At 37.5% G+C, this 11,849-nt stretch overlaps 1 protein-coding gene across 1 annotated transcript; it reads right to left on the reverse strand.

Annotated features, from left to right (window-relative positions):
• Positions 1 to 8,028: 8,028 nt before the first annotated feature.
• Positions 8,029 to 10,385, reverse strand: LOC143556914 (uncharacterized). The gene is made up of 5 exons (XM_077046126.1): positions 10,058 to 10,385; positions 9,588 to 9,649; positions 9,289 to 9,464; positions 9,031 to 9,136; positions 8,029 to 8,426 (listed from the first exon to the last, which is right to left on the reverse strand). The coding sequence occupies exons 1-5, from the start codon at positions 10,383 to 10,385 to the stop codon at positions 8,118 to 8,120; spliced, it is 981 nt and encodes a 326-aa protein (XP_076902241.1). The 3' UTR covers positions 8,029 to 8,117.
• Between the last annotated feature and the right edge of the window lie 1,464 nt (positions 10,386 to 11,849).

The raw sequence follows: 11,849 nt of genomic DNA on the forward strand, positions 1-11,849 counted from the left end.
GGTGCATTATCGGTTCCTTTGTCAGCACCATCTACTGCACCCTCAACGGTACATGTGTCTACACCAGAGATCATTTCTTTACCACCTCCTTCTGTTACTCCATCGGAGGTGGTTTCAATGTTTGTTGAATCCACAGTGGTGGCTACTGCTGGGTCCTCTGTCTCAGTTCCACCTCCAGTTACTATACCGCCTACATCTGATATTCCAGTAAGCTTGGGTATTCCACCGCCATATGCTCAGGATACTTCTTACATGTCACTTGATTTTGACACTACTTTGTCGGATTCTGAGAGGATTGCATCTCTGGAAAGGGTTGTTGTTGAGTAGTCAAGGGTGAATGTTATTCAAACTCAGACTATCAAACATCTGGTGGCTGAGAATCAACTTCAGGCCGCACTTCTTGGTGCATGGTAAGAGTTTTGATGCTTTGAAACAGTTCTTAGCATCTCAGGAGGAGACTAGCTACAAAGGTGATGAGTTGAGAACAAAGAGGAGACAGGACGGAGATGATGATCCCAATGCATCGAAAGATGCAGGTACTGAGCTTCCAAGAACTGAACAAACTCTTGGGGCTTCCACATCTCAGGGGGAGTCTACTGCTCCATCTGGCAGTGCAAGTGGTGAGACTGTTGTGGTAGACGATGAGGATGTTATGGGTGAAGATGTGTTGTCTTTTAGTGAGATTGAAAATATTGGTGAACAGATTGAAATAAACAGTGGTTTAGAGTAAGGTGAGATACCTGATGATAGTATTGAACATGATATTCCTAATGCTGGTCAGGATCAGCTGGGTCAAGATGATAATGTGTCGGGTGATTCTAAATGGGAGGAACAGCCAAGGTGGAAAGAAGAATATGCTCAGTGGTTTATCAAGACAAAGAATCCAGTGGTACCTACGATGTTCAAGAAAAGTTATAATATCAAAGGTTATGCTGAATCGAAGAATGGAATTATTTGTTGGATTTATAATGATCAACTCAAGTTGTTTGTGATCAAGAGGTATGATGGGATTCAGTACTTTGCAAAGAGACTGAGATCATTCAACACACTGCCTGAATGTGAAGTGAAGGATTGGCTCATGTAAGATTGATTAATCGGAGTGGGGACAGGTTTGCGAGCTGGGTTGGCAAGATCGTATGGAGTGAAGTTGTTAAAGAGAAAAGGTTTGAGTTGTTGAAGCCTCAAAAGGGAAAGTTGATTGAAGATACGGAACGGGGAATGCGGGCTGATGGCAAGCCATGGATGGTGATGAAGTACAAACCTATTCGGTGTCTGAAAGAGGTTCCAATGAAGATCATGCCTCAAGATGTGATGAAAGATTTTAAATGGTGGTATGTTGATTGCCAGACTGCTGAGGCTGTGATGGAAGATCCGGATGAACAGGAGATCTTAAGGGTGTATGATCCTATGCACCTGGTTAACTTGTCTCAAGCTGATTTGCAGGTACTCAATGAAAAGAAGATTTTTTATATTCCTGCTTGGAAAGATGAAGCGAAGAAATATCAAAGGGTGGTCTCAGTTTGTGTGAGAGAAGGTGTACATGCTTGAAGATGGAAGGTACAGCTTTTTGGATTACATGACGAGACGAAGCTATTAGAGTAATGAAGCTACTGCCAAGGGGGAGTCTGTTGGTGCATTATGTCAGTAGTTCATTGGTCTCGAGTCTATCATGTCTGTAATCATTACATTGTTTATTATGTCTTGATGAACTTGTTAGTTTGGTTATTTGGTTTTAGCGAACTTGTGGTTTGGCGAAGTTAGGGACAACCTCAACTAGGGTGTTAGGAGAAGTTGTCGTGGGTTATAAAACCTAACTTACGCCATTTTCTTGAAAGGTTTTTGGCAGACTTGTTTTGTAAGACATTGATAGACTTGTTTGGTGTTTTGGCTCTTTACATCGAATAACAAGTAATCCTTTGTCCTTACGTGTTACATGTTCTTTACGTATCTCTCGTTTAAACACTCGTATCGTATACGTAGGGGATTCCGCACCCTCATGTTACGAGATACTCCTGTGTAGATCCGGCTAAGAACCTACAGAGATAACTCAATGAAATCAAAAAAAGCTTAACCAAGTGTGTAGTTCTATTAAGAAGAACCTTGACGTCCGTTAAGCGAGTGTTTGGTTTTGTCGGTCAAACTTGTTATAAGATCAAGATAGATCCAACATATCAAGTGTTTTGAGAAAACAATTAAAGATTAGTTTATAAAATAGTTTTAGAGAAAATATGAGATTCGGTGGCTCAAAACACATTAGTGTGTCTTAAGCGAATGAACTCGGTTTAGTTCAGTCTTGGTTCGTCATTGACTCGGAATAAAACCGAGAATGGTTGCCACATACCCAATACCATAGAACTTATCAAAATGAACTTAGAAATTATAATACACAAATCTTTCATACAATATGTTAACAATAAAGTATTAAACAAAAGTTCGGATTTGGTTCGGCTCTTGACTCGAGATGAAACCGAAAATGGTGGTCACATATCCAATACCATAGAACTCATTAAAATAAACTTAAAAATAATAATACTCAAATCTTTCACACAATATGTTAACAATAAAGTATTAAACAAAAGTTCGGTTTTGGTTTGGCTCTTGACTCGGGATGAAACCGAAAATAGTGGCCACATACCCAATACCATTAAACTATTAAAAAATGATTTGGAAACTAAAAGTAATTAGAAACTAACATACACTAGTAAACTTGCATAAGTTAAAGCATAAGTTATGGTATATATCAAGGACTATAATAGTCCTCCATGTAGCCTTGCCTTGTAACACACCACTTCAACCGACCGTGACCGTAGAAGTGAAAGCCGAAGGAAACAAGGGGTGTATATTATATATATGTTGCAACATCAAGCTTTAAGTAATAAGATTTAGTTAGAAACAAGGTTAGTATTTGTTTGACCTTATGTAATCAAACTAACAAGAGATTGAAGATGAATACTTGGATTTGCTTTTATAATGGTAAAAGTATGGTTCGTTCAAATAGGGTAAAAATGCATGTGATTGTCAAAAATGGTCAACCAAGCTTTTGATAATTCAGAATAATAGTCCCTAAAGTTTGTTTTAAGTCAATTTTCATCATGAAGAGGTGTTTTAACATACCGAAAATGATGTTTTCTTGACCCGACATTTGTCAAACATAAAAAAACAAAATTCCAACATTTTATTAATAACGGCGAATACGAAAGATCAAAATGGGTCGGGTTTTTGATACAAATACAAATGCAAGTTAAATCGAAAAAATGACAAATGTTACACACCACAACCTTCACATACCAGATATTTTTTCTCGAATTTCCCACCCTTTTGTACACCTACAACCAAAAGCCTATCCACTTCTTTTCCAATCTATCCATTCTGTCATCTGAACCATGACTTTCAACTACTTTCACCACCGCCCTTTTTGCCATCCTGTTTGACTGTGCTTGCCTCTTCGAATTATTTGCATGTCTCTTAAGTGCAAGTATGGTTCTTCTGTAGCCTTTCCGTGAAATGTAGGTAACCCTGTCATACTACTCCGCCTCACTAAAAAAGTCCTTCCACGTCTGACCGGAATAACAATTGGTAGAGGATCCGTAGCCACTTGTTGGATGAAGTGGCTTTGAACTCCCCTAATTGGTGGTGGGACAAATGCCTTTGGGACTCCGTCATCAAAATCATAGTACGGTGCCTGCTGTTCACGATTTGGTTGGCGTCTTGGTTCTCGATCTAGCTGATTTTCTGGATGATTTTGTCTAATATCTTGGTTATCACAGAGATCTTGTTGCTGATATCGACCCCCCTGTTCATCTCTAAGCTCATCCTCATCCTCATAATCGAAACAAAAATCGTCCCCTATCTGTCTATTTTCCACCCGTGCACGAGCACGATTAATCTCAGGTCTTTCCTCATTAAAATTAGCATGTCTTTGACGGTTTACTAGGGCGGATCTGATTGACAAGTTGTCATCCATGTTAAACCGCCTCCTGGGGTTACGGTTAACATCTCTTTGGTTGAACAGATTGTGGTTTCTGTCACGGTTAACATTTTGGTTTTGTGGAACTGGTTGTTCTTGGTTATTTGGTTGCTAAACATTCAGGTCTCTTCTGTTTCGGGTACTCATGGTCTCTTATTTTGGTGTTATGACTTCAGGTATTCGGTTTAGTTTGGGTTTCTGAGCTACTCGGTTTCGTCTAGCTGTTTTCTCGATTTCTGGATCAAACTGAAGCGACTCTTTCTCACAGGAATATCGCGTATGCATCAACTTGTCAAGTTATCTGCACAGACAAAAACACTAACACCCCGTGTAAAATCAATGAAAAACTAATTAAAAACAAAAATTAACAACTAAGCTAAACTAGCACTTTGCGAGTTGATTCCTCGGCAACGGCGCCATTTTGATCGATGTCGAAAGGTCAATCAAAAACACTAATAAAATACCTTTACTAGCTAGGGCAAGTAAGGTGTCAAATCCACAGGGAATCAATGGAAAGTGTAAGTGAAACTCAACTTTTATTATAAAATAATTAAAGTGGATAGACAATGTCAAGCGGTTTAAATGAGTAGTTTGTAAACAATGATATGAAAATAACCAAACTCTAGGGTTCGGGTTTTGAAACAAGTTAGGAAAATGATAAACTTCTTTGAACGGTTTCTTGTTAAAATATGTGAATCAAAAGACTTAACTGTTGGCTATGTTGATTGTCAGAACTGAATCCGAACAATTGACATGGCTTAATGAAAATCTAGTTGACAATCGGTTTTACTTGTTGAAACACAAAATCAGTAATATGGTTAATGATAAACGGGTCAATGACGAAAGAACTTAATCCTAATTGTTGATGACCACAAATCAATAACTGACAAAAGATTAAGCAATCAATTAATAAAAACCGTTTAAGCACAAAATCAAACACAAAAAAAATTGATCAACCGAATGATTAATCAATTCCAAATCCAAAGTTAAAGAATAGAATATCAAAACCTAACATGCAACTCAACCCTACACCCGGAAATGGTTATGAAGCCTTTAGCCTTGCATCTCGATCTTCATGCTCTTGATTATGATGTTGGAGAAGGAGTTCATAGATCAATCGTGTGATTAGGATGTTTGTTGGTGATGTAAGATGGCCTCCAAGAAGTCCCAAAACTGACGGTGAATGAATAATCTCGACCTTATGGCTTTATGTCTTTAAATATGGATGAAAATAATCAAAAACCCTTTTTTCCGTCACACCCGGCCGTAAGCTACGGCCATCAGGGCGCAGAGCTGTAAGCTACGGCTCTCACATTCTGCCTTACGCCACTTTCATGCCAAAACACTGTTTTCTTCATAAAATCTTCATTTCAACTCCGTTTTCCTCCCCGTTTGCGGCCACGTCTTCGTATTTCAATTCTCTATCATATCATATATCATTACTTTCATTTCAACTCTATCATGAATGCTCCAAATTCGCTCCTTTAAACTCCTTTAAGCTTTTTTAGGCTCCGATCACCTGTAAACATAAAACCAATCAAAGTACTTGTGTTCGATACATATAAACAAGTAAAACACATAATATAAAACACTTAAAGCACATTATTTCATCCACACATTGAAGAGTACTAGAATCGAAATATTTGTCATCTTACGTACCAGAGAGACTGGTGATGGACATGACGTCACCCTGACAGATATATCAATATATATATATATATAGAGAGAGAGAGAGAGAGAGCTATGAATGTGAGTGGAGAGGTTAGGATATGATAGAGAGTGTTAGTTTAGTGTCGTGTTGCCTTTCGTTTAAGTGAGTTTAGGCACAAAATTGTGGGTCTTCGTTTTCATCTTTTTGAACTTTCTTATAGTTAGTAGTACCTAGCCAGTCAAGTTCTGTGTACTGATTCTCCTCGATATAGGATTATTGGGTCTCCTCCTCCCGGAGCCCAAGTTTAATAGGAAATTCTCAAATTTCAAAAAGGTGCTTGCTAAGACTGTTCTCTCTTCCGTTTGTGAAATTTCCTACTAATTGAGTGCCAGAACGTAATTGTGTTGTCAGTAAGTTGAATAAACTATGACCCTCTTTAGATCGTCATTTAGTAGACAATGAGCGAGAAGCAAGCACCTACTCCTATCAAAATGCATTTATCCGTCCTATTTCGCATTTCCTTTTGGCCAAATTTGCAAGTTATCGGTACCCCCAAGCTCTTAGGTTATTCGATTTGTTCAGAAAAGATTCCAGATATGAGGTGACATTATGAGATTGGTGGGTATTTGGATAGTTTAGTGGAGGACCATTCTCCCCATTATAACCTATAACTAACACGAGTCATAAAGGATTTTTGTCCATCTTTTTACAACACGAGTTTGACCAGAATAATATAGGATTCGTAAACCTATACGACTTGATATTTATGTATACAAGTAGCAAGGCTATATCTAAGAGTAGAGGTGCACAAATCGGGTTTTTAATACCCAGGTTCGGGTATGGAACCGGTTTCGGGTATGATTGGGTATTGAGAGAAATTGGGTAGGTTTCGGGAAGGGTATTGAGGAGAAAAACTCAACCCTATGTACCCGGGTAGGGTATGATCGGGTTGGGTATAACCGGGTATTGGAACCAGGTATGTGTCCGGGTACGACCTGGTATTAATACCGGGTTTTGAATTTGTAATTTTTTTATACATTTTTAAATCTGTTTAAATTTAAATTTGCTTTGTAATTTATAAAAATAATTAAACTATATTACAAAAACCGTAAATCCACTTAAGTACAAATTAGTTACTTAATAATATGCATTTTTTAAAAACTTAAACATAAAAGTTGTGAAGTAAACATAAAACTATACTATAAAAACTCATGTATTATTTCGGGTATTAGAAAATTGGTATCGGGTATCGGGTATAACCGGGTATGGGTATAGGGTATGACCGGTTCCAGGTATTTACGAGTATAAATCGTTACGGTTCCGGGTACGGGTATTGAGCTCAAAATGCATACCTTATCCATACCCTACGGGTAGGGTCGGTTTCGGGTATAGAATACCCGGGTATAAAAAAACCGGTTCCGGGTATTTTTCGGGTCCGGTTCCGGGTATGGGTTTTTTGTGCACCTCTATCTGAGAGTGTGTGAAGTAGCCCGTGCAAGTAAAAAAAATAGGCCTCTAATATAAATTGGGTAATTGTTTGATACTAGTAGTATAGAGTCATCGACTCGTATAAAAAGGGTAATTGTTTGATTCGTATCGAGATTCTCACGTATTAGCTTGATGGACGTATTTAAAAGCAAAATATTTAAAACTGACCAATTAGACAAATTTTGATGACGATTTTAAAATAGATCTCGCTAAAGATCTACAACTACGGCACTACGGCTTATGCATATAGTGACGCTGTAAAAGCATTGACATACAACATTGAAAAGAGTCGATGGGACACAAAAAGTTAGGCAATTAGGATGGTGGGAGTGGTTTTACAATCTCGATCATCTTGCTTCGACCCCATTTGAGGCGAGGTGGTGTTCCCACTCCTCCCATCCTAAAATTCATCATCCATTCCGAAAGTCCGAAACACCACCCATCCTAAAAATTCATCATCCATTCCGAAAGTCCACCTGACACCCACTCCATTTTTTTTTTATCTTCACGGATATCGGAGTGGGTGCGGCATGCGGAGCGGTTAAAAGATACCATGAGTGTTGGGTACACCACTGCGACCCCTTTGGTACCAAACGAAAAGCATCCCACTCAAAATAGCCACCCCGATATCTATGAAGAAAAGGAAGAAGTGGAAGCATTCGGGAATGATTTTCGGAATACAGATGAGTTTTGGGATGGAAACGCCACCTCACCGAAGCAAGATGTTCGGGATGGTGGCACCACTCCCACCACCCTGAGGAAAAGCTCAATACAGATCTTCAACTACGTGATACAATCCTTTAATTACATTAAATCAAGGTATTTGATTTCTTTGACATACTTGAAATGTTTACAATTTCACAGAAATTCAAGAGTTTGACAATAACAATAACAAGTTAAGGAACTCGATGGCTCGAACTTGATTCGCTGTCAAAAAACTATAAGTGAGGTCGTATAGTATTCTATAAAAAAATAAAACAAAAACAAAACAATTTAACAGATTATACAAATTTAAAAATCTGCATGGATTCTAACCATAAGCAAAGAGTCAAATGGAGTGGTTATTCGCCACTCCCTTTGCTTTTTGCTAAGGGGTCTTCCTTTCCCCGCCTTCTCTCTATTAACCTTAACATCCGCTAAACCCCAAGTACAACATGTCGTTTCCAAGTCAAATGATTCAAGTCTCAAAACACCGTCATGCTCACATGATGACGTGGCATCATCGTCTCTTGTTGTGTATTTTACATACATGGGGCGATCTTTGAATCTTCCAAGATCTTGCGGGACCCTAACTACCCTTTCGAACCCGGGTGAAGATACCTATCAAAAGAAAAAAAGAAAGTGTTAAAAAGACCTTTATTGGTTAAAAATGACCTTGTGGATACTTTCTTTATTCATATTCTAGTTGGGTAAATGAGATCCACATTCACCAAAATTTTGGACAAGCAAAACGGGTGGGTTAAAATGTTAAACCCACCGGTTTGTGGGAAACAATATGATAAAAAGTTTGAATAAGCAAAATACCATAAAGCCTCAAACGAGCTTAAAGTTTGTATTAAAAGAAATAAAGAAATAAATTGTAAATTTTTTAGAACCCATTAGAGACATAACATGACGCAAATCAACCTATTCATAAATAAAAGACGGGGCAATTTCCACTCATATATGTAAAAAACGATTCAACAGGTGAAACATGTTAAGTTTCACCCTTAGCCAAAAGAGTAGACGATATGATAAATTTATTAAAAGCCTTGCATGCTCTAGGCTTCTAAGGGTCCAAGACAGATACTTCTCTTTTCATTTACTCACCAAGATGCACACAATCACATTAAATTTATTTAAACTCAGGACACAACAGAACTAAAAGCATTGGCTGGTCAACCCATCTCATTTGGATGTGACTCAATAATATACCCGTTGTTACCTCGAGTGATACAACAAGAATGGATCCAGCAGCCTCAGCTTGATCTAACTGCTCTCTATAAGCGTTTGAGAAAGCTTCAATATCCTCCATTGTGGGAGAACCTGACCTGCAAAACATTTTTTTTATTATTAATATTCTGAAAAACTCATGTTTTATTAATATTGACCATCACTTCTAGTAGATAAATATGACATTTTGTGTTTTGAAACAATAAATATGATGTTATGAATCACACATCCAAAAGATACAAACACTTACTTGTTAGAAAGCCTCTCGATACGCACTCGAATTGCGGCATTTAGTAACGTCTTAAACGCATATATTCCCAACTCTCCATCAAAAGATGAAGAAACTTCTTCAGCAATCGTTAAAACTTCTTTGTCCCACGTGGTCCCCGCCAAAGAAATTCCACCTCCTCCGCCTCCATCCCCAAACTAAAAACAATAATTTAATAGGCGTACAATTAGTCGATTACCACTTAATACACATCTTCGTCCACATTAACTTGCTAATAAGTTGTGAATATATTTCTAGACCAATACTATTGGTCAACTTACTCTAGGTTCAGCATCTTCGTCCAAATAATCATCTTGGAAGTCGTCATCTTCATCAAATCCCTCTATACAAACATCCCAATTCGTGACAAAATCAATAATACACAAACAAATAACAGAATGTAAAGTACAATTTAAGTTATCTCATATCAAAGAACAGTCTCGAAAGATTCCATATTTAAGAAACAACTAATAATAATTAATCAACTAATGTTAAACATTTTGTAACTCACTGGTTTATCTATTTATATAAGTGGAAATATCAAATGAGTATAAGATATTCTTTAGAGTATGCAATTGTGGTAAGTTGTTAATATCATCTGTAACAAATGAAAATGAATTGACAATTGACAATCTTATTATCTCAATTTCTTCGTTCAACCCTAATAACCAAAATTACTTGGTCAAACCACCAACACAAGCAATTATAATTTACTGCAAACAGCATAAACAAGTTCAAGTTAAATTAGTACCGTCATCATTGAATTCATCGTCTTCGAATTCGTTATCCTCTGACACGTCGTCAACAATGGAAGGAGTGAGAACCGGTTCGGGTGAAGGGTTCTTCTTTTTGGCGGGTACGAGACATCGATGTGTTGTTCTACTGGGTGGTAGTAATAATAATAAGGTTGAATTAGAAGAAAATGGGATTTGGGGGAAACTGATAGTGATGAATTTATTAGGGTTTAAGGGACTGGATTGTGATGATGATGATGATGATGATGATGATGATGATGGTGAATAATAAATATGAGAAGCAAGTAGTGTTGTGGGATGATGGTAACAAGACATTGAACTCATTTCAATGGGTTGTTTGTGATTCTGAACCTCTTCATAGCTCGTCCGGGTTTTAAAGACTTCACTCTTCTCTTTCCAACCGAACAGGTTTGGAAACCGGTTTATTTAAATTAAGTCAAATCTGGTTTACAAACTGGTTTAAGGAATGAAAGGTTTTCAAACTTATGATTTCGCTTATTGTGTCGTTTCAACTTTATTATTTGTTATCTAAAGCTCAAGTTCTTTGTAAGATATATTTTTTCAAGCTCAGGTTCGACTCATTTATCATTTATTATGTTTTTGTTTATTTTAATATATATTAATAAGAAGCTTAAATGAACATAAGCTTGGCTCGAGCTTATGCATTACCTTAAACGAGCCAATCTCAACTCAAGCTCAGTTGTACAATGTAAAATTAATACATAGAAGTTCAAAATACGTAAAACTTAAAAATACACAAGACTCGTTAAGGTTTGGGCTCGGCTCGAGCTCAAAGGATCTGCACTGTGTTCCCGAGTCTCATTTAAAAAGGGGATGGGAAGAAAATGTAAAGGAATCATGTTCCAGAGATTTTTTGAGAAAAGGAGGGGAGGGGAAGGGAGAGAAAAGGCTAGAAAATTTAAGTCCATACTCATTCTTCCAAATTGGAAAGATTATGAGAGAAAATATGTGTGTATAACAATAACTACCTATTAACTCTTAAATTTTCTTTTCTTTCATTTCATTTTCATTAAATTCGGGAACATAAATTGAAGTGACATATTTTTCTTCTCCTCTTTTTATTTTCTCTTTCAATTCTCCTCCCTTTTTTTTCTCTCCTTAAATGAAACTTAGGAACAAAACACTAGGCTCATTTCAAGTTTTTTATTGATCAAAGCTCAAGTAGCTCGCGGACAACTTGGCTCGTTTCACTTCTGAAAATATTGCAAGAGCATGGTTGAAGAATTTAATAAAAGGGTTTTCTTGGTTTACTTGTTGGAATGATTCAAAAACCTCTTTTGAGGTTTTCTTGTCATATGCTATCAAAACGTAACATTATGGTCACGGAACATGAGGTCTTTTCCTTGTACATTTTGGTTGTCGTCTGATTTATTTATTTGTTGTATGTAGACTATAATGCTAGACGTGCACAAAAAAACCGGTTCCGAAACCTAACCGGTGGAACCGAACCGGAACCGGTTCCAGTTCCAACCCGGTTGGAACAATACCCGGTTTTGGTATTTTTGTACCCGAAAATCGTACCCGGTTCTAATATTTATATGTCAGTACCGGTCCCAAACCGGTTCCTACCCGGTTCTTAATTGGAACCGGTTTGGTTCGTACCCGGAATAACCGGTTCCGACGGGTTTTTTTGAAGGGTCAAACAAAAGTCAAACTAGCCGTTGGAACCGGTTCCAACGGTAATATAGCCGTTGGAACCGGTTTTTTTTAGACACCAATTAGCCGTTGGAACCGGTTCCAACGGTAATATAGCCGTTGGAACCGGTT

This window comes from Bidens hawaiensis, unplaced genomic scaffold (assembly GCF_021521415.1).
Source record: "Bidens hawaiensis isolate Kalapana, Puna unplaced genomic scaffold, B.hawaiensis_p1.1 tig00018750_1, whole genome shotgun sequence".
Taxonomy (NCBI): domain Eukaryota; kingdom Viridiplantae; phylum Streptophyta; class Magnoliopsida; order Asterales; family Asteraceae; genus Bidens; species Bidens hawaiensis.

Bases quoted from the DNA above. Each gene is read 5' to 3' on its own strand.
- LOC143556914 (XM_077046126.1), bottom strand. From the start codon at position 10,385: ATGAGTTCAATGTCTTGTTACCATCATCCCACAACACTACTTGCTTCT. The intron at 9,137-9,288 runs GTAAGTGTTTGT...AATGTTTTGCAG, and splicing joins ATCGAGAGGCTTTCTAACAA to GTCAGGTTCTCCCACAATGG. The intron at 8,427-9,030 runs GTAACAACGGGT...TTCTTTTGATAG, and splicing joins TTCTTGTTGTATCACTCGAG to GTATCTTCACCCGGGTTCGA.